The sequence below is a fragment of the Geotrypetes seraphini genome, chromosome 17 (assembly GCF_902459505.1).
Source record: "Geotrypetes seraphini chromosome 17, aGeoSer1.1, whole genome shotgun sequence".
NCBI lineage: Eukaryota > Metazoa > Chordata > Amphibia > Gymnophiona > Dermophiidae > Geotrypetes > Geotrypetes seraphini.
In genome coordinates, this window is record NC_047100.1 from 33570985 (window position 1) to 33594269 (window position 23285).

Genomic DNA, 23285 nt, shown 5'->3' on the forward strand with positions numbered 1-23285 from the left:
GGGAGACAAGCAGCCGCGGCAGGGAGAGCCCTTGGTGCGATAAGTGTAGCGGCCGCATCTTCTTAAAGTGTAGGCCAGCATTTTGCTGGCCTACATTGTAAGCATCTCTTCCTCTACTAGGGAGACACGTAGGGCCGCCTAGGTTCGCCTAAGGCCCTTAGACGAGCTTAGGCAGTCTTGCGGGCCTCCCTGGGCTCCCGGAGGTGCCTTCAATATTGGCGGCCTGCCTGGGGAGCATTTTTTTTAAAAAAAAACATGCGTCCTGATTGGCTGATTAGACAGCTGTAGGACGCCTACAGCTGCCTAAAATTGGGACGCACTTTGCAGAATCTAGGCCACAGTAAAAGGTACTATGTACAGAATTCGGGGGTACATAAGTAATTATTAATACCCAGGTTATGGAATTGGCTCAGTAAAGACTGCAACCCTATGATTTTATGTGATTATTGCATGTAGAAGATTATAAGCATCTATCTTAGTTTACTCACTGAAATTGCTTTTAAAATTGCCCATTATTTAATTTAGAATTTTAATAAAGGCATCTGATTGACTAATAATACTTTCAAATGAACAAATGCTCTAATAATAGCTGTTCCTACGTGCAAAATCCACCAAGTCAAATTAGTTCACAAATTATTATTGATAATTCATCTCAGGTTTATTTTTTTACTTTGCACATGAGGGTTGTATAGAAATAAATATGACCATTTGTAGCTGATCATTAAGTAACTCATCAGAAGCTTGCTATTTAAAAATCAGAATATAACCCCCCCACACACACACAATTCATTAAAGATTAAATTAACAACTCTTTGACGTGTAAGTTTAATGTTGACAGTACTGCATTTCTAATGTACAGTAGCTGCCAACAATGTAATAGAATGGAAAATAATTTAACAAAAAAGCCCCCCACCCCCGGCAATTACCTGCTGTTCTGTTATGGGCTGTATTTCTATAAAGAGCTGCTGCACCATAGCAAATGTACCCATTCATATCATATAATAAACACATTTTCCCCAAGGAGGTGTCACTAAGCAATGCATGAAAGCAAAGCTCATGGAAATACTAGAAGCAAAACATGGGCGTGGCGCAGGCCAGTGAATTCTTAGATTCTATCAAGCAATGGATATGAAACTGAAGCAAGAAACAGCAGGGTCCTTTTACTAAAATCCAGCAAGGTTTTGCACTTTTGCACTTTATCAGCAAAAGATAACGCTCAGTGAGTGCTAAGGCTATGCAGTAATTGCTGGGGATGGGCCCAGCATGTCTTCTGCAGTTAGTAAATGGAAATGTTCTTTTCTGCACTGTATGAAAGTGGCGCAAATGCACTTACCCCAGATTCTGTTTAAGTCACTCAGATTTGGAGGATATGTGAAGTAAACTAATTAGTAGGGCTGCGTTTTGATTTAAAAAATTTGAATCGCAATTAATCTAATCTTCTATTTCTACGTGGCACATACCTAAGCACATACCCCCACAGCTCCTTGCAACTCTGGACAGCCCTTCATTGCCCCATGTATAGAATGACACAGGGACAAAATTCATCACCGTTCCCATCCCCACGGGAAACCATTTCCATGTCATTCTTTAAGGAGAGAGGGAAGAATCAGAGCATGAATGGGCCCAACTGCTGACTCTCAAGCCTTGCATTGAAGAATGCCAGTGTAGAAGGACTGGGGTTGAAATAGACACTAAAGAATAACATGGGATTGTTTCCCGTGGCGACGGGAACGGTGATGAATTTTGTCACTGTGTCATTCTCTAGCCCCATGTACAAAATAAGTAGCTCTTATAAAATATGTAATTACTGTAGTTACATTGTGAGGCCACTAGGATAGTTACAGAAGACTCTTAGGAGGAAATTCTGTATATGATGCCTAAAATGATAGATGCCTATCACACTTCGGCACCTATTGCAGAATCACACCTAACTAAAAGTTAGGCGCCTGCAATGTAGGCCAGGGTTTTAAAGGCCTACTTTATAGGTGCCTAAGTCCTTTACAGAATCACATCCAAGAACATAAGAATAGCCTTACTGGGTCATACCAATGGTCCATCAAGCCCAGTAGCCCGTTCTCACGGTGTTCAATCCAGGTCACTAGTACCTGGCCAAAATCCAAGGTGTAGCAATATTCCATGCTACCAACCCAGGGCAAGCAGTGGCTTCCCTTGTGTCTTTCTCAATAACAGGCCATGGACTTTTTCTCCAGGAACTTGTCCAAACCTTTCTTAAAACCAGCTACGCTATCCGCTCTTACCACAATCTCTGGCAATGCGTTGCAGAGCTTAACTATTCTCTGAGTGAAAAAATATTTCCTCCTATTGTTTTTAAAAGTATTTCCCTGGAACTTCATCAAGTGTCCCCTAGTCTTTGTAATTTTTGACAGAGTGAAAAATCAATCCACTTGTACCTGTTCTACTCCACTCAGGATTTTGTAGACTTCAATCCTATCTCTCTTTTCCAAGCTGAAGAGACCTAACCTTTTTAGTCTTTCCTCATACGAGAGGAGTTCCATCTCCTTTATCATCTTGGTCGCTCTTCTTTGAACCGTTATCAGCCGATACCTCCGAAAATGGCGCCGGTCACGTGTTAATCATACAATGGCACCATTTGTAGAATCATGGCCGCTATCAAACATAGGCCAGGGTTTGGAATGGCTACATTTCTGGCTGCTATGTTTGATGTGAATCATGTCTACGGAGGAACTGAAGAGTGCCTAAGGACATTTCTACAACATGGGTGGCAGCAATGGCTTAAGTAGTAATATATTTAAAAAACAGTGGTGACTACTGCGGTGCTAAGCGCAATTCTATAAATGCTAGGTGCACTCTATAGCAATGGTCCCCAACCCTGTCCTGGAGGACCACCAGGCCAATCGGGTTTTCAGGCTAGCCCTAATGAATATGCATGGAGGAGATCTGCATGCCTGTCACTTCCATTCTATGCAAATCTCTCTCATGTTTGTCCATACTGCCAGATCGTCCATCTTTATACCACATTCTCAACCAAAATTTCATCAAGTCCCAAACACCCAGAACAAGACCTTTTGGACATGGGAGAGCCAGCATTGTGATGGGTTGGCCACCCACACATGGCAACAGAGCAGTGGGGTACCTTACAGAGCACCGCTGTGAACTTCACTAAAGGGTGCCACATAAACATCTCCCTTATAGGTTATGGTGAACCTTCCAAAACACACTATTCCTACCTGACTACAACCCCAATAGGCCTTATGGTTGCAGGTTCCACATATATGGCAGTGCAGTAGGGTTTTGGGGGGTTCACATGTTCCACCATAAATGTAGTGGTTAGAGTGACTTTGGGTCTGGGTCCTCCTCCCTATGGTTCACTAGCCCAGCCCCCAGGCTATTTAAGAGGAATGTGTGTGCCGCTCTTCTTGGGGGAGTATGTGTGGGTCTTTACTTTGTCTCTGCAGTGAGTATCTGGTCACTTTGGATACTTTTTTGGGCACTTATACCTGTTTTTAAATCATCTAACTCACAACGTATAAGCTCCGTCCAGGAAGTCTAGTAAAATATTTGATTATCCCTGCAAGACGACTAAGTCTAGGTCAGCCCACATCCTGCCCATATACAGCCCTAACCACTCCTCCAAATACGCCCCTTTTAGCTCTGGGTGCACAGTGGGATTCAGAAGCCTAAAAAGTCCTTGGACATGTCCAAAATATTGGTTTGATTATCAGCACTTAGACGACCTGACTTTTAGGTCATCCAAATGCCGACTTGGGCCGGCTTTTAGACGTGTTTATGTTTTGATTATGAGTCCCATAGTATACTGAAATAAAAAGAAAATGTTTTTTTTAGCTTATGTGCAATTGGGAATGCACATATATGAATATAAAGTAATAACAAAAGAATAATGATGCTAGTGTGCCCCTTCATGTTTTCTATCATTTCTTCTTATTTGAAATTCAGGTTACAACATATGAATGTAACAAAAAAATGCAATTCACTAGAGATTTATTGAAGATGAAATAATAAAAAAGAAATCTACGAGCTGTATTCCTTCCCACATAATTTACAAGCCTACATTATTTGGGGAGATAGAAAGGAAAGGAAAAATCAAGGCTGGGCAGATCTGGACAGGCAGGAGTTGGATTTCGACAGCAACTCCAATAATTGGGACGTAGGATGATGTTAGGCCTGAAATTGGCAGACAGATCAGGATCAGGTATGAAAGCATGTGTCATATCACATCATAGCATAAATTGGTTATGAGTTTATCTTGTTGGACAGACTGGATGGACTGTACAGGTCTTTAATCTGTCATCATCTACTATATTTCTATTTAAAAGTCAAGGAGAAAAAAAGCAATATGCAAAAAGGAAGCCATTTTAGAAGCACTTACACATAACAGTATTTACACGCATAGATGAGTTTTCACATCAGGAAGCTCAGCACTGCCACGTTTCGGATTTTATATAATTTAACTAAGCTTGTATGTTGCCCAACAAGATGAATACTCAAAGAAGTATACAGATCTTTTCACTCTGAAGCCTACAGTTATAGGCTTAAGTATTATTTTTGTGTTAAAATTTCCCTGTAGGTGTTTAGTTAATTGATTTCTTTTCTTTCATCCCAAACAGTTGCAAGATTTGTTGACTGGTGGAAAAGAACTTAGGCCTAGATTCACTAAACCTCCAAACCGTGTGCAATCCATTTCTGTTTGCATGCCGACCGACGAATTCACTAAAGGCCTGCATGCAAATGGGGACGATCGTTAACACGCCCCCTACCCATGGCCAGGATCACTAGAGAGTAGAAGCAGCCTCCTGTCACTGCTGTCAGGGCTCAGCCCTGATCTCTCATGCCTGCCCTGATCTCTCTTGCCTGCTCCCAGACTCTACTGCTCTCTCCCGCCATTCCCTGCAGTGCAAGCCTGTGGTTTTAAAGCGGGCCTGCACTGCAGGGAGCGGCGGCAGAGAGCAGGAGAGTCCAGTGAGCAAGTAAGAGAGATTGGGGCAGTGCAGGGCAGGCAGGAGAGCCTATACTAGCCCCACCCATCGGCCCGATACACCGGTCATGCCCGACACCCCCCTGGCCCCGATCTCTCCCTAGGCTTGACATGGCTCAGCCCTCGCCCCCTTCCTGGCACGGCCCACCCACCCCCAGCACCAAAAAGTTGGAAGCAAGAGGGGTGCTCAGTCCCTCCTACTCCTAGGCCTCCCACCCTCTGGCCCATCCCTGGTCGGCCCAGGCGGTTGGGCCCAGCTCACCCACCCCGGTACCTTTATAGTTGGGAGCAGGAGGGGTGCCTGGTCCCTCTTGCTCCTTGCGACAAGGCTCTCAGGCTCTCTCCATCTTCGGGACCAGGATGGGTGCCTGGACCCTCCTACAACTATGCCAATCTTCGGGAGCAGGAGGAAAGTCCTCCCGCTCCTGCTCCTCCGTCCGGCAGCTGCCCAATAGCGGCCTTAGGCCCCGTCCCGGTGCATCATCTGATGCATGGGGAGGGGCCTAAGGCACTGATTGGCTGAGGAGGATATAGGCCCATAAGTCCCTCTAACTACTCCATTTTTGATGGAAAGTGTGAGCCCACCAAAACTCTACTCTATTATCAAATAGGTGCCACCTGCAGCCATAAGTGCTATTGGAGTGTTAGACAGGTGGGTATTGTAGGTATTAGGGTTTTTTCGGGGGTGCTCACCTTAAATTATAAGTAGGTTATGATGAGATATACTTGTGATACCCTTTTTGTGATGTTTACAGCACAGCCCTTTCAGGTGCCCTACTGCTCTGTTAGGATGTCTATAGGGCCCGTCCATTAGAAGGCTGGCCCCGACCACGTCTAAATTTGGACGTTTCTAATTTGGACAAATTTTTGGTTGAAAATGGGGTATAAATTAAAGTATCCCAACGGCCTAGACATCCAAGTAGATGATTTTCAATACAAAAAATATGACATCCAGAAGTTCACGTTTCTAAAATGACTGTTTTTATGACTCCGAACTTGGGTGTTTTGTGGGAAATGTCCCAGTCGGACCTAGATGTCCTTTTTGAATATGCCACTCAATGAGTTTTTCTAATTGTTTTAGTCCCATAACCATAATTATCATATCACCCAACATAAGCAGAAAACATGATAAAAATATATTCCAGGGTAGCATTTCCCTATCTAAAATATTATTACTCTGTAAGTTTAGCGTACCTCTGGCCTCACAGGATCTTCAATGCCAACCACAGCAATGCAGGTGAGGTCAGTTACAATGTCATTTTCGTTATCCCAGTCTGGTTCTGGGCTACTGCTAAAGTCTCGGTATGCAATACAGATTGTTCTAAGTCCATCACAGGCCATTGGCTCAATCACCTTCTTTACCATCTCATCACGATCTCGAGGTCTGAACGTACGTGATTCCCCTGTTGTATTCAATATTTTAGAACACCTGTCAATGAGAACCAAAGTTGATACATGAATATAGTTTTTCTAGTTGATTTGCATTCTAATGCTGTTCTATATTATTCTATCTTGGGTGCTAATTTTCTGCTCAAAGACCCACATTCACTAAAGAAAGCAATTCAATCGCTGTTGGCCGATTCTCTTGCTGATTTTGAAACAGCGATTGATTCACTATCTTTTTTGCACAGAGATGCAAATCATTTGCATGCAAACTCCCCGACTCTTGGTACAGAGCCCTGACAGTAGTGACCACAGAAGCAGCCTCCTGTCACTGCTGTCAGGACTTCTGTAGCCCATCCGCCGAACTTATGGCAGGAGGGATGCCTGGTCCCCTCCTGCCATCGGTGTCATTGGCCCCTCTCCTCCCCTGCCCGCCCGCAGTTGGCCGAACCCCCCTCCCCCCTGCTGAATACCCGTGCTTAAAAATATAGCAGGAGGGATGTCCACTCCCTCCTGCCATCAGCCCCTCTCCTTCTCCCCCCAAAAACAAACAGCAGGAGGGATGCCCACACCCACTTGCCATTGCTCCTCCACCAACACCCCCCTCCCGATATGGCAGGAGGATGCTAATTTCCTCCTGCCGTAGGGACCCCCCCCCCCATCGCCAGCGCTGGTATGCATCATAACTTTTAGGCACACCCATTTAGGCCTAAGTTGTATGCATATCAGTGCATAATCTATAAACATGGGCATAATTTAGAATGAACGAACATGCTCAGCAACGCTAAAAGGCTTAAACATTTACCCAGTCAACCATAGCAGGAGAAACACTCAACCCAAAAAAACAAAAGAAGTGGAGAAAAAAGCCTCAGTTCAGCTTCATTTGGCAAAAAAACTCCACTTCACACACACTCCTACACAAACAAACCGGTAGGGTGAAGAAAGCACTATAATAGCTTGCAAAGTCAATGTTCAAATGCACCAGGGGTACACAACCCCGCACGTGAAAAATTGTGGCAACAGGGCCCAAAGGCACAGCGATCCGAAATCATAGCATTAGGCCAAAGAAAAAAACACTTAGCTGCTCTCGTCCTTCAGATATGTCTCAATCCAAGCACATAACACAGCATATCTGAAGGACGAGAGCAGCTAAGTGTTTTTTTCTTTGGCCTAATGCTATGATTTCGGATCGCTGTGCCTTTGGGCCCTGTTGCCACATTTTTTCACGTGCGGGGTTGTGTACCCCTGGTGCATTTGAACATTGACTTTGCAAGCTATTATAGTGCTTTCTTCACCCTACTGGTTTGTTTGTGTAGGAGTGTGTGTGAAGTGGAGTTTTTTTTTGCCAAATGAAGCTGAACTGAGGCTTTTTTCTCCACTTCTTTTGTTTTTTTGGGTTGAGTGTTTCTCCTGCTGTGGTTGGCTGGGTGAGTGTTTGTTTAAGCCTTTTAGCGTTGCTGAGCATGTTCGTTTGTTCTGTGTGGGGTTGTGTCAGAGTTATTTATTGATATAAATCACCCTTCTGTCCTTAGTTTGTGTAATATTCATAATTTAGAATGCCCACAATCCCCCTTTTCAGATTCATGCACGTGAACTGATGCATAACATTTTAGGCAGTGAATATACCAAGTTGAACACGTAACTTCCAATTAATTGCCAATTAGTGGTGCCGATTAGGCTTATTAAACAAGTCTATGCACACAACATAAGATATCATATTCAGAATTTGAGAACTACTGTAATCTGTAATGGAGGATTATTCCAACTCCTAACTGCTTGAAACACAGGAACTATCCAATATACGCTTAAAGCAAACATGTTTAAGCGTTAATAATAATAATAATAATAACTTTATTTTTGTATACCGCCATACCCAGGGAGTTTTAGGCAGTTCACATCAATTAAAACAGAGTTACAAACGGTTCAGTATCAATTGATCAGAGTTGCAGGCAACAAAGTAGTTGAGTTTGGAAGAAGTAGGAAAGAGTGGGTCAAGGGGGGGTAGGGTGGTGCAATAGGGGGAGAGAGGGAGGTTTTGGTTCTTTGAGGAGGGGGCATTAAGGGTCCTGGCCTTGGAAGAGGTAGATTTTGAGTAATTTTCTAAAGCTGAGGTAGGTGGTGGCATCGAGGATCATTTGGGCTATCCATGGGTTTAGTTTAGCAGCCTGGAAGGCGAAGGTTTTGTCGAGGAATTTATTGGAGTGACAAAGTTTTAGGAAAACATGACTGACATCTTACTAGAGAACAGGTAAAGATATGAGTAAGATATATGAATGCATGCCACTCAATATCCCAAAAACAATACAGGCGAAAGCGGTTATTAGCGCAGGGAGCCATGCTGAATGTTCCATGCTGCTTCCAACACTCAGCGTTGGGAGCAGCACGGAGCATTCAGCGCAGCTCCCTGCGCTAATAACCACTATTGCGGTTTAGTGAAAAAGGGGAGAGGGGGGTAATTTAGATGCTGTTTTGTGTAGCAGTGGAAGCATATGTACTTCAATTTAATGAAAATTCCCAAATTTCAGAAAGAACAGTAAGGAAACTGAACTTGGGTTTGAATGAGTCTCAAATTTTTCTGATTTGCTGTTGCAGATGAGCTTGTGTAATCTGAAATGTTTCTGTTAACAAATACTCTGATCCAGTTACAATGCCAACACAGAGTATCAAAATCTGATTTAGGGCTGAAGATGATTGCAAACTGGAACTTCTAAACCTCAATTCCAAGGAATAAAACATCTTTCATAGGGTGATGAAGCTATAACTTGTTTATCTTCACCGATTTTTCATATGTTTTATATGGATTGTCAGCTAAATGACAGTTTTTCCTTTTCTGAGTTTGCTGATAGGGTTATATTAGAATATAACGAGATTTCAACTCTATATAGGTAGAGATTGAGACAGAAATCTAAAGAATAATATAATAGTTTTAGATTATAATACATCATATTTTGCATTTTTTTCTCTTCCTGATTGCTAAAGAAATGTTCAACCTTGGCATATCTGTTGCCTTGATAGATAAAATCTATCTTCAGAAAAGTGATTAGTTAGTCATGAAGTACTTAGCATATGCACGAATATAAGTAGCCTGATATGCAAATGAAGTCATAAGTTCAGGTTTTAAGCTTATGTATGGTTGTTGTTGGGTTTTTTGGGTAACCTGCATAGATTTTGGGATATGCAGGATATAAATGCTTTAAATAAATAAATAAATGTCAACCGGTGAATGTATAAATTGCTCTGTGTATTTAAAAACTAATACAGATAGTAATGGGCTGAAAATCTATCTGAATAACCCAAAACTATAATAAGGCACTTATTTAGAGACTATTTTTCTTTATAGAAAACTAGCATACACATATAGATTTCAGTGTGAGCTCTATGGCTGGTATACATGTTCATGTTTAGATTTTTAACAAATGCACATAAATTACAACATTCTTGTAATTGGGTGCTCTATCCGCACCCCACCCAAACTCTGCTCATATAAACTCCCACCTTCAAAGTATGTCTTATTAAGCACTGGGTATGCCCTAGGGCAGGGGTAGGCAATGCCAGTCTTCGAGAGCCGGAGCCAGGTCAGGTTTTCAGGATATTCACAATGAGTATGTATGAGATGGATTTGCATGCACTGCCTCCTTGAGCTGCAAATCTATCTCTCTCGAGGCCTGGAACTGCCTACCCCTGCCCTAGGGCATTACAGGCAGTATGATTCCCTGACCTCCACAGTTAAGAACAGCATATAAGCTTCAATTTAAATTTTTGACTTAGGGAGCACCCTCAGCGTAAGTTTGAAAGCTCTTAAGAGCAGCTCAACAGCCAGCCACACTCCATCATTTAGGTCATGGGTGTCAAAGTCCCTCCTCAAAGGCCGCAATCCAGTTGGGTTTTCAGGATTTCCCCAATGAATATGCATGAAATCTATTAGCATACAATGAAAGCAGTGCATGCAAATAGATCTCATGCATATTCATTGGGGAAATCCTGAAAACCCGACTGGATTGCGGCCCTCGAGGAGGGACTTTGACACCCCTGATTTAGGTGCCCCAGTGTGCTTAATAAGTACAAATTCAGTGCAAACTTATGCCCAATAAATATGTGGAATACCAGTACAAAGGCAGGGAATCAACTGTCTTGTAATGCCCTGAATGCTGAATGTGGCTGGCGGGAGTAATATTGCCTGCTCTGTGTTTGCCGGCTCTGCTTTTTTAAGCATCAGAGTGGCTCTGGGCCCCCTGTTTCTTGCATTGTCTGCCTGCTGACTATCATTTGCAAATCAGCCCGACCCAGAGCCCCTTAGATTGTGCCCCTTGGTGACATCAAAGGGGGTGCTGAAAATGCTAAAGGATAAGCCTGATGTTGGGGTTTATAGTACCTTTAACAAGGTCGGTTACAAAAATACACACACAATAATCATTACAAACATCCATAAATAAGACGTCGATGTCACGCACGCTGAAGGACCATGACCTTGGTGCTGACTTCAGGCAGACTTATGGTAGGCAGAAGAAAACTGATCGAAGTCAGAGTTTTCTTACACTGAGGGTAGAGTACTGTTGTTTAATTAATATGTGTTTCTCAGGTCCTGTGGGAAGTTGCCCCAGCCCAGAGTCATTTCCAAACAGAAAAGAATTTTGACTTCTATTCCTCTAGAAAAAGGTAAGATTTTAATGCAAATCAGATTGTTGTGGTGAGTTCTTATGAATAAAATTTTATTCGCATCCCACAATACACCATGAAGTTCGATGCGGTTAACAGGAATTAAGTAGAAGACCCTTCATGAGAGGTGAGGACCCAAATACAAATAACAGGATCATGATAAGGTCAGAGTCAAATACAATTATGGTAATACGAGAAGAACTCAAGTAGGTGAACAGCTTTCGAATTAGGTGCAAATAGATATGGAGCCCAAAAGAAGGTGGTGAGAGAGGTGAGGGGAGCAGGTAGTAAGTTGATTGAGTCTTTGCATAGAGCATTTTCCATTGTCTTGAGGAGATTATGAGACACGCAAAAAGGGCACAGGATTTAATGCTCTAATAGGAATTTGTTGAACAAATATGTTTTCAATCCTCGCCTGAAATAAATGTATGACGAAGAAGACCCTCTAATGCAGGGATCTCAAAGACCCTCCTTGAGGGCCGCAATCCAGTCGGGTTTTCAGGATTTCCCCAATGAATATGCATTGAAAGCAGTGCATGAACATAAGAACATAAGCAATGCCTCCGCTGGGTCAGACCTAATGTCAATCGTGCCCAGCAGTCCGCACACATGGCGGCCCAACAGGTCCAGGACCTGTGCAGTAATCCTCTATCTATACCCCTCTATTCCCTTTTCTATCAGGAAATTGTCCAATCCTTTCTTGAACCCCAGTACCGTACGCTGCCCTATTATGCCCTCTGGAAGCGCATTCCAGGTGTCCACCACACATTGGGTAAAGAAGAACTTCCTATCATTAATTTTGAATCTGTCCCCTTTCAACTTTTCTGAATGCCCTCTTGTTCTTTCATTTTTTGAAAGTTTGAAGAATCTGTCCTTCTCCACTCTCTCTATGCCTTTCATGATCTTGTAAGTCTCTATCATATCCCCTCTAAGTCTCCTCTTCTCCAGGGAAAAGAGTCCCGGTTTCTCCAATCTCTCAGCGTATGAAAGGTTTTCCATACCTTTTATCAGACGTGTCGCTCTCCTCTGAACCCTCTCAAGTAACGCCATATCATTCTTAAGGTACGGCGACCAATATTGGATGCAGTACTCCAGATGCGGACACACCATCGCCCGATACAACGGCAGGATAACTTCTTTCATTCTGATAGTAATACCCTTCTTGATTATACCTAGCATTCTATTTGCTCTCTTAGCAGCCGCTGCGCACTGTGCCGACGGCTTCATTGCCTTATCAACTATTACCCCCAAAACCCTTTCTTGGGTACTCTCCTTCAATAACATCCCTCCCATCGTGTAGCTGTACCTCGGGTTTCTGCTTCCCACAAGTAGTACTTTACATTTCTCAACTTTGAACTTCATCTGCCATCTCGTCGCCCACTCTAGTTTGTTCAAGTCTCTTTGCAATTCTTCGCAGTCCTCTTTAGTCCGAGCTCCACTAAATAGTTTGGTGTCGTCCACAAATTTTATTATCTCACACTTTGTCCCTGTTTCTAGATCATTTATAAATATATTAAATAGCAGCGAACCGAGCACCGAGCTCTGCGGGACACCACTCGTGACCCTCCTCCAATCCGAGTAGTGGCCCTTCACTCCTACCCTCTGTTTCCTACCCACCAACCAGTTTCTGATCCATCTATGTACGCCTCCTTCCACCCCATGGTTCTTCAGTTTTCGAAGTAGGCATTCATGGGGTACCTTGTCAAAGGCTTTTTGGAAATCTAGATATATGATGTCTATGGGGTCACCTCTGTCCATCCGTTTGTTAATTCCTTCGAAGAAGTGCAATAAGTTTGTTAGGCACGATCTCCCCTTGTAGAAACCATGTTGGCTGGTTATCAGAAGTTTGTTTCTTTCAAAATGTTCATCGATGTTGTCTTTTATCAGTGCTTCTGCCATTTTCCCTGGAACCGAGGTCAGACTCACCGGTCTGTAGTTTCCCAGGTCACCTCTTGATCCTTTTTGAAAGATGGGCGTAATGTTGGCTATCTTCCAGTCCTCCTGGATCACTCCTGTTTTCAAGGATCGATTGCAAATTTGCTGCAGCCGTCCGGACCCGGGGATTTGTCAGTTTTTAGTTTTTCTAGCTGCCTGCGTACGTCTTCAAGGCTCACTTCCATGGATGTTAATTTTTCTGCTTGATCTCCATTGAAGATTTGCTCAGGTTCCAGTATGTTGGATGTGTTTTCATTTGTAAATACATACGAAAAGAACATGTTAAGTCTTTCTGCTACTTCTTTCTCCTCCTTCACCACTCCCTTCCTGTCTCCATCGTCCAGAGGTCCCACATCCTCCCTAGCCGGCTGCTTCCCTTTAACATATCTAAAGAACGGTTGAAATTTTGAGCTTCCCTGGCTAGCCTCTCATCATACTCTCTTTTGGCTTTTCGAACCACACGGTGACATTCTTTTTGATACTTCCTGTGCTTTTTCCAGTTCCTCTCAGTTTTATCCTTTTTCCATTTAATGAATGAATTTTTCTTATTGCCTATCGCTTCCTTCACTATTTTAGTTATCCACGCCGGGTCTTTTGTTCGACTCTTTTTGCACCCCTTTCTGAATCTGGGGATATACAAATTTTGCGCCTCGCTCACTGTGTCCTTGAAAAAAAAACAGGCATATTCTACCGTTTGCCATTTTTTGGAAGTGCACATAGATCTCATGAATATTCATTGGGGAAATCCTGAAAACCCGACTGGATTGTGGCCCTCAAGGAGGGACTTTAAGACCCCCTGCTCTAATGGGAGTAGTTGCCGACTGAGATGAGCTGCTTGATAGGATAGTAGTTTTGTCATGTAAGCTTTTTTAGGTTTTCCTTGCAGGGAGGGGTAGGCGAAAATGGTAAATTGTCTACGGTATTCATCAACCTCTGTTACTGTTATGATCTGTGATGACTAATTTATCTAGAAGAATGCAGAAATGTGTTAATAACCATTTTAATGTGTTAAAGGTCCTTTATTATGGAATGCGCTTCCTGACCACATAAGAATGGTGAAAGATTTGGTAACATTTAAAATCATGTTAAAAACCTTTATTTTGAAGCCGCTTTTAGATCTTGAGAGATTATTTTATTTTTTATTGAGTGGATATTCACAGTTTAATGTAACCAGCATGATGGAGGTGAAAGAGATGTGCTAATTTAAACAAAGAGATTGAGGCTAATTTCTATAAGGTATGTTATTTGTGGTTTTATGCTTTTGTGCTGTTATATTAATAATTCTATTGTATTGGTTTTGATTATGGATGTATATCTAATCCACCTAGAAATCTTATGAGAGAGAAAGAGTTAATGGTTACTGCGGATGGGTAGACTGGATGGGTCATTTGGCCTTTATCTATGTTTCTAGAACCATAAAGCTCTATGACCTCACAATGCAGGTGTAAAGAGCCTTATCCTATAGGAAGAGGAGATGCAAATCAAGTTTCAAGTTTCAAGTTTATTAAATTGTTTGATTAAACGCTTTTCCAATTTCAAAGCGTTTTACAAAAATAAAAACAGAATTTAAAAAAACAAAACTAACTTATACATAATGTTCTACTAAACGAACGAGGGTAACATCCTTAGGACAAGAAGAAAACTAGAAACAGTGGGAAAATGGGGAAGAAATACAATTTTTGTTTAAAGAGTACATAAAAGGAAAACACATTAGGGAGATAAGGAAAATAAAAAGGCCAAAAAAATGTCATTAGAAAAGTATAAAGGTTTATATTTAAGGTAAAAGAAGTTAACTGATATTATTGTGCAGGGATTAACTGATGTTATTAAAAAAAGAGAACTGTCAGTTAAATGCTTCTTTAAAAAGAAGACACTTTAAGTTCTTTTTAAAAGTTTGCAAATCTTGTTCTAATCTTAAATACAAAGGGAGAGAATTCCATAACATTGGGGCAGTAACAGAGAAAATTGAAGCACGGCGGGTTCCAATAATTTTCAATGAAGGAACATTTAGGGTAGATTGAGAGGCTGATCTGAGAACTCTGGACGAACTGTAAGGAATCAGGAGCCTATCTATAAAAGCAGGAGTATTGGTTTTTAATGTATTAAAAACTAGGAGAGCTATTTTATAATTAATCCTGTAAGATATAGGCAGCCAATGAGCATTTTGTAATAGAGGTGTGACATGATCAAACTTTTTAGAACCTGAAATAATCTTTATTGCAATATTTTGAATGAGTTGAAGACGTCTTATATCCTTTTGGTAAACTCCTTTTAATATGGAGTTACAATAATCTAATTTTGCGATAACTAAGGAGTGAATTAATGTATTAAGAGAAAATGAATCGAGAAGTGGGGCAAGCGAACGGATCATCCTTAACCTGTAGAAACAATTTTTAACAAGAGCACTGATGTGTGCTCGGAAAGTGAGATTGTTATCTATTAAGACTCCCAAAATTTTTGTGTTGGTTGTTTGATTGAGGGGCTTATTGTCAATTATTATTGGACTAGTAAGTTGGACTCCTTCTTTCCCTGAGAAAAGCACAGTGGAGGTTTTATTTATACTTAGGGATAGTTGATTGTTATTTAACCATTCATGAATTTTGGCTAACTTATGATTAATTTCTGATATGTCATGTGAACTGTTGGGATCAATGGTGTGCAAAAGTTGAAAATCATCTGCATAGGCATATACTGTGAAGCCAATGGATTGACAGAGTGTTAAAAGTGGGGCCAAGTAAATATTGAACAGTAATGGGGAAAGTATGGACCCTTGAGGTATTCCATAATTATTTTGGTACGGCGTTAAGAGCGTTAGCCTATAGGGAGAGGAGGAGATAGTGGATGCTGTGGATGGGCCATTTGGCCTTTATCTGCCATCATGTTTCTAATAAATAAATGCTAATTGTTTATAAGATCAGTTTAGCACGCACACTGGCCCTTCATATATACCATACTATTCTTTGTCCATATCTAACAGCCCTAGAATCCATAGTAAACTTTAGAACATAGGCTCCTATGTGATTCCGGTTCTATTTTTTAAACAGTAAACTGCACACAGTACAATACTTTGCCTTAGTTTTAGTGGCATGAGCTGGCACTACCAGCCTAAACCCACAGGAAGCACATTATCTAGCGATATTGTAATTAAAAATAACATGCTTGTCATGTATCTTTGCATCACAATTACATATAGTGCAATACATTTATTAGGTCCTAAACTACTGACCTATCCATGCAAAGAAACTTGACTTTGAAGCACAGCGCTGCCAACATACTCACTTCTTCAGTACTATCTCAGAAGCTCCTTTGCTGTACATCCGAAAGCTGCCATCGGGCAATTTGATGACAGTACTCATGGATTTTCTAACAGAGTTGAAGGTATATACTTTATAAAGTTTTTCCTCAGGAATCTGATTTCGAATAGGCTGGTAATCTCGCTTTAGGTCCAGGACAAACCCCAACAAACCACATTCAGTCTTGTTGCCAACCTGACGAGGTAAAGCACCTTCCTTCTCCGGGAGCTAAAGGATAGAAACATGAATTAACTTCTCCCTGCGTTGGATGTGACAAAATCCTACAGAGATTAAAAGAGCTTACGTCTCTCTGATTGTTTAAAGAATATTTCTGTATGTGAGAAAATGTAAAATTATTTATAAATTTCCCAGCACCAATAGACACTTGATGGAGTTTATAAATATGCATCACAGTATCACAGAGTAAAACTACAATATGCAAAAGAAACAGTATATGAAGATAGTTTAATAATAGCCAGCAGGAAAATGCCCAACCTATCCATGAATAAATTCAAGGGGAACAGGGCAAAATACCAAACCCTATATACTTAACCATGCCTTCAAGTTATATCAGAATCTGTTCAGCAACACCTGTTCACCTATTAACCAATTACAGGAATGCCCAGTTATCCAGGAAAAGAGAGACTGTTCCACAGAATTAGGGCAACCATTGATGATGAAGCAAGCTAGCCATAGATCCCATATTGTACAAATTCATCACAAATAATAATAATAATAATTTATTGTTTATATACCACCAAAGTCAAAGTAGTTCGAGGCGGTTTACAATAAAGAAGAACTGGACATTCAGTGAAAAAAAACATTGAAGTCTTTGAGTACATGAATATTTGTACAGAGTAAGGTTACATTGTAGGGGCAGGTTTACAACAAGAAGTAGGTCGAGGTGGTTTACAATAAGAAGGGCTGGTCATACAGCGTGGGGTAAGCAGTGACGACTTTAGGAATCCTTGGTCACAAATCGGTTGAACAGGTTGGTTTTAACTAGTTTTCTGAAGTTGAGGTAGGATGAGGAGTGCTTGATGCTGCTGCTTAGCCAGTCGTTCTGCAGACTTGCTTGGAAGGCAACCGTTCTGTCAAGGAATCTTTTGTATCGGCAGGTTGTTAATGTACGTTGGCTAAACATATGTATTCTGCGTGTAGGCCTGGTGGAGCAGTCTAGTTTAAAGTGGGAGACCAGGTATAGAGGGGCCAAACTGAGAATGGATTTGAAACAGAGGCAGGCAAATTTGAACAATACTCTTGCCTCCAGGGGCAACCAGTGGAGTTTTTGGTAGTAGGGGGTTATGTGATCCCATTTCTTTATGCTGAAAATCAGTTGCACAGCTGAGTTTTATATGATTCGGAGTCTTTGAATGGTTTTCTTGAGAGACCCCAGATAAATGATATTGCAATAGTCAAGTAGGTTTAAAATGGAGGATTGCACCAGTAAGCGAAATGACTTTTTGTGTCAAAGAAATTTCTGATGGTTTTTAGTTTCCATAGTGTCGAGAAGCCTTTTTTGATCAGTAGCTCTGAGTACATATTTAGAGTAAGATAGCGGTCCAGTGTTACTCCTAGGATTTTTATGGTATCGACAATGGGGAAGTTCTGACCATTCAGGGTTATTGTAGTATCTTTGATTTTGTCATTTGAGCTTGCCAGGAAGAATTTGGTTTTTTCAGGGTTGAGTTTCAATTTGAACTCTGTCATCCATGTTTCGATTTGTTTTAGAATTAGTGCTAGATGATTCTTCGTCTCAGGAGTCAGGCTTGTTAGAGGCAGGACTATGATGATGTCATAGGCATAGATGTAAAATTTGATTTTTAATTTTTCCAGTAGATTTGCCAATGGGGCTAGGTAAATGTTGAACAGAGTGGGAGATAGGGGGGAACCCTGTGGTAGTCCGCATGGGTTTACCCAGCTGGAGGATTGGATATTGTTTCTATAGACTCGGTACGAATGTTTGGTCAAGAAGCCTTGGAACCATTTTAGTACATTGCCTGAGAGACTCCAAGCAGTCAATTAGGATGTTGTGATTGACTAAATCAAAGGCGCTGCTTAGGTCAAGTTGAAAGATTAGTGCACTGGAGCCTTGGCTGAGTAGGTTCAGGAGGGAATCCAGTAATGAAGCAATAACCATTTCCGTGCTGAACCCGGATCGAAAGCCTGATTCGTTGTCGTGAAGTATGTTGAATTTGTCCAGGTGTGTTACTAAATCCTGGTTTACCAAGCCTTCCATGAGCTTTACAAAAAAGGGAATGTTTGCGATGGGTCTGTAGTTAGATGTCAGCTTGATAGATTCCTTGGGATTTTTTATAATCGGTGTGATTAGTATGTGACCTAACTCCTCGGGAAATGTACACAGTAATAGGGAGGAGAGCCAATCGTATAACATGGCTTTGAAGGTGACTGGAGCAGCTTTCATGACATTTGGTGGGCAGCTGTCTAACCTGCAGTATGAATCGACGTATTTTGAGAAGAATTTGCTGAAGTGATTCCAGGTAGGGATAGAAAAATTGTTCCAGTACATGTCTACTCTGGGTTCGTTTGTGTGTTGGGCGACTGGGTAGTTCAGATGGTTGGTTGTGGAGGGTGGTAGGTTGCATCTCAGGATATTGATTTTGTTGTTAAAAAATTCAACCAGCGCATCTGCTGAAGGTGAGGAGTCTGTGGTGTGGCGTGAAAAGGCTTGTATATCGTAGAGATTGTTAACTAGTTTAAATAGGTTCTTGGTGTTGGGATAATCTATTTTTTTGCGTAGAAATTTCTGCGATTTGTAGTTATAAGTTTTTTGTATTGTTTTAATTTTAGTCTCCAGTTTGTTCTTTTTATGTTATCACCAGATTTCAGCCATTGTCTTTCCAGTTTTTGTAATTCTCGTTTCAAATATTCTTGACTAGAGCATAGCTCCTCACGTGCAATTTCAACGCCATTAGTTCACCATAGGAGGGTGATCTGTGCCTTATCAATAGAAAATAAGAAGTAGGATATTTCAATTTTGCCCTTATGGTAATTGGAACCCAGTTCCATGTGGAATCAGACCAATGGTTAATTGAAGTCAATGTTCTGTCATTATAGCATATCCTAATGGGAAGAACTCCTCATGTCACAGATGTTCCTCATGTATTTAGGATATGTTTCCAGGGGGGGGGGTGTCCAGAGAAAAAGGGTTTAGATGGCTGTTGTTGTTAATGGCTCAATTATTAGGAATGTAGATTTATTGAGGGTCTGATTCTGGAAGCGGCACCGGCCGCAACAGGTGCCAACAAAACGTGCACCTCTCGTGTGTCAATCACAGACTGAATTAATGCCAGAAATGTAGGCCAGGGTTTATCAGGCCAACATTTCCGACGCCGAGGTCCTGTCAGAATCACAGCCAGCAGTGTGTACTGATGCTGCCGTTCAGTGCCTCCTCTAAACAAGCCAAGGGTTTAATTGGGTTTTAATGGCGTGACCAATTATCGTGCCACTTAAACCCAATTAAACCACTTATGTCAGGCGCCTGTAGGTGCGATCTAGGCGCCTACCAGTGCCTAATGTAAGGTGACTTGATTGTGAATCCAGGTCTGAGTGGCTAATAATAATAATAACAGTTTCTATACCTCAGGACCACGAAGTTCTATGCGGTTTACAATGATTAAAAGATGCTACAGATTGAGTGGAATTAACAAAGTTCAGAGTTAGTGATTAACAGGTCTAAAGATCATTTGTTGAGGACTAAGATTGTATAGGTCAGTTACTTAAGTACTTGAGGAACAGATGGGCTTTCTGTCTCTGACATGGGTCACCACTGCTTGGCAGCTGCTAAAAAATACATCCGTTTCTCATAGCTTATTTCCAGGGGTGAGAATTAGTTTCTTGAGCCTACCTGGCTAATTATTTTTATGGACTTTCAGTCTAGGAACTTGAACACCACTATGTTAATTGCCTTGACTTTTTTTTATTGGACCCCTAGCAACAGATTGTACAGTTTAATTATGTACTGCATGGGGGGAATAAAAGCAATCAGCAGGTTAAAAACAAATCACAGAATTAGTTTTCCACGCAGTGCATAATTAAACTGTACAATCTGTTGCTAGGGGTCCATTAAAAAAAAGTCAATGAAAATTATTAGCTAGGTAGATTCAAGAAACTAGTGCTCACTCCTTGAAAACAGATCCACTTTCTCCTTGTTGCAGGTTTCCGGGTCTCGCTGCATTTTGTTAGGCAGAAACCGATGTTTCAGCCATCATGCTGTGGCTTTCTTCAGGGTGTGCTGCGAGGTCTGCAGTTTGTCCCTCAATCAGGTCAGTGGACCCACTATTTACAAAGACAAACTGCAGACCCCACAGCATACCCTGAAGAAAGCCATAGTATGGTTTCTACCTGACATGACGCAGCGAGACCTGGAAACCTGAAACAGGCACGATGCCAGCTGCGGAAAACCTGAGAGAACATATAACCCAGCTTCACAGGGAGCACATCTTTAAACTTACCAGAGACTTTTCTACTCTTATGAAAAAAAAAAAACCCAACAAAAAACCTAACTGATTTTTCCACCAAAATTCAAATTGGTGACCAACTGACTGCTCTGTTCCCACTACCTATTTATAAAGACAAACTGCATACCCTTACAGCATACCCTGAAGAAAGCCAGAGCACGATGGCTGAAACGTCAGTTTCTACCTGACAAGACGCAGTGAGGCTGATAAGGGAGGGGGAGGAGAGAGCGAGAGTCCTGTACAGGTATACAGGTGAAGAGTTTAAGTCCTCTATGAAACTAGAGGTGAAGACAAAACCCCTTGAAAATCCCCCAGAATAATAGGCCAATAAACACTACTAAAGGCCTAAGATGGCTGAAAATGCTCTGACTAAAGCTGTCAGCCTTTGCACAATCTATGCTTGCTGAAATCAGCAAGCCAAGTGAAACTTATGCTAAAATAATTATGTCAAGCGAAACATGGCATAAGAACATAAGAAATGCCTCCGCTGGGTCAGGCCTGAGGTCCATCGTGCCCAGCAGTCCGCTCAAGCGGCAGCCCAACAGGTCCAGGACCTGTGCAGCAATCCTCTATCTATACCACTCTATCCCCTTTTCCAGCAGGAAATTGTCCAATCCTTTCTTGAACCCCAGTACAGTACTGTGCCCTAATATGCCCTCTGGAAGTGCATTCCAGGTGTCCACCACATGTTGGGTAAAGAAAAACTTCCTAGCATTCGTTTTGAATCTGTCCCCTTTCAACTTTTTCGAATACCCTCTTATTCTCTTATTTTTCGAAAGTTTGAAGAATCTGTCCCTCTCTACTCTCTCTATGCCCTTCATAATCTTGTAAGTCTCTATCATATCTCCTCTAAGTCTCCTCTTCTCCAGGGAAAAGAGTCCCAGTTTCTCCAATCTCTCAGCATATGAAAGGTTTTCTATCCCTTTTATCAGACGTGTCACTCTCCTCTGAACCTTCTCGAGTAACGCCATATCCTTCTTAAGGTACGGCGACCAATACTGGACGCAGTACTCCAGATGCGGACGCACCATCGCCCGATACAACAGCAGGATAACTTCTATCATTCTGGTAGTAATACCCTTCTTGATTATACCTAGCATTCTATTCACTCTCTTAGCGGCCGCTGCGCACTGTGCCATCGGCTTCATTGTCATGTCCACCATTACCCCCAAGTCCCTTTCTTGGGTACTCTCCTTCAATAACATTCCTCCCATCGTATAGCTGTACCTCGGGTTTCTGCTTCCCACATGTAATACTTTACATTTCTCAACGTTGAACTTCATCTGCCATCTCGTCGCCCATTCCCCTAGTTTGTTCAAGTCCCTTTGCAATTCTTTGCAGTCCTCTTTAGTCCGAGCTCCATTAAATAGTTTGGTGTCGTCCGCAAATTTTATTATCTCACACTTCGTCCCTGTTTCTAGATCATTTATAAATATATTAAATAGCAGCGGCCCAAGCACCGAGCCCTGCGGGACACCACTCGTGACCCTCCTCCAGTCCAAGTAGTGGCCCTTCACTCCTACTGGTACCACATCTGCTGTAGTGCATAATTACAGGGAAGTGAACATAAGAAGGATGAGGACATGTCCTGACCAAGAACATAAAAAATACAGATATATCCTGGAATGGGTGGAGCCTTACTGGACCCCTTGCTAAAAATTGGTGAGTTGATATTAAAATGACATTTGATGGGAATAGGTAGTGATTTTAGTAAACAGGACACGCGTACAGTATGACACAGATAATGTTAACCAATTAATAAACAGATAAATGTAATGATGTTTGTAAGTGACCAATAAAAACTAACAATATGATATGTACCAACGTGGCCTCAGGCTATGAAGAATTGTATAAAAGACAGCCTTTGTGATTATGTAGGGAGGACAGACATCCAGGTATACTCAAGCGCTTGAGGCATACTATCTGTCACTCTATATACTGTAAAGATTTGCTCTTGTAACTTGTTATTGATTGTTAATAAAATATATATTAATTATAACAGCATATTGGGTTTCCGTGAAGTCAGGTATTGAAGGCCGTAAATAGGCGGCTCTTCAAGGCCCAGAAACCTGCAAGAAGCACGATGCCAGCTGTGGAAACCCTGAGAGAACAGATCTACTTTTTGGCATCTGTTAGGTAGCTATTACCCATGCAGGGACAGGAAGCTGGACTCAATGTCTTTTCTAATATTCTTATGACCAGCTCCCCCTTGTTTTCTCCCAGAAGAGGTTGTGGTCTCCAGATCTAATGGACTAACAGCTGTTAATAAATTCTCTGCTCCAGAAACTTACCCAACCCTTTAAAAACTCAGCTATACAATTAACCTTCTTGCAACACATGCCGCATGTACTATTTCTACTCCTATGAATTATTTCTATAGCGCTATCAGACATGTGGAGTGCTATACAGAGTCACAAAGACAGACCCTGCGAGAAAGAGCTTATAATCTAAACAGACAAACAGAATGTCATGGATACAGTTAAGGGGAACGGTTAATCAGTAGGCTGGGCTGGAGGGCAGAGGAATAGGTGGGTTTTCAGTCTGCTTTTATACTAGCTATGC

At 41.7% G+C, this 23285-nt stretch overlaps 1 protein-coding gene across 2 annotated transcripts in view; it reads right to left on the bottom strand.

The window, feature by feature from the left end:
* ATP2B2 (ATPase plasma membrane Ca2+ transporting 2) overlaps nt 1–23285 on the bottom strand; it is a 691115-nt gene that overhangs the window by 202684 nt on the left and 465146 nt on the right. For both annotated transcript variants that reach the window (XM_033926077.1, XM_033926076.1), the window contains 2 exons: nt 16229–16470; nt 6170–6404 (listed from right to left, as the gene is read on the bottom strand). In XM_033926077.1, the coding sequence (XP_033781968.1) occupies nt 6170–6404; nt 16229–16470 (477 nt within the window). The remainder of the gene's footprint in view (nt 1–6169; nt 6405–16228; nt 16471–23285) is intronic.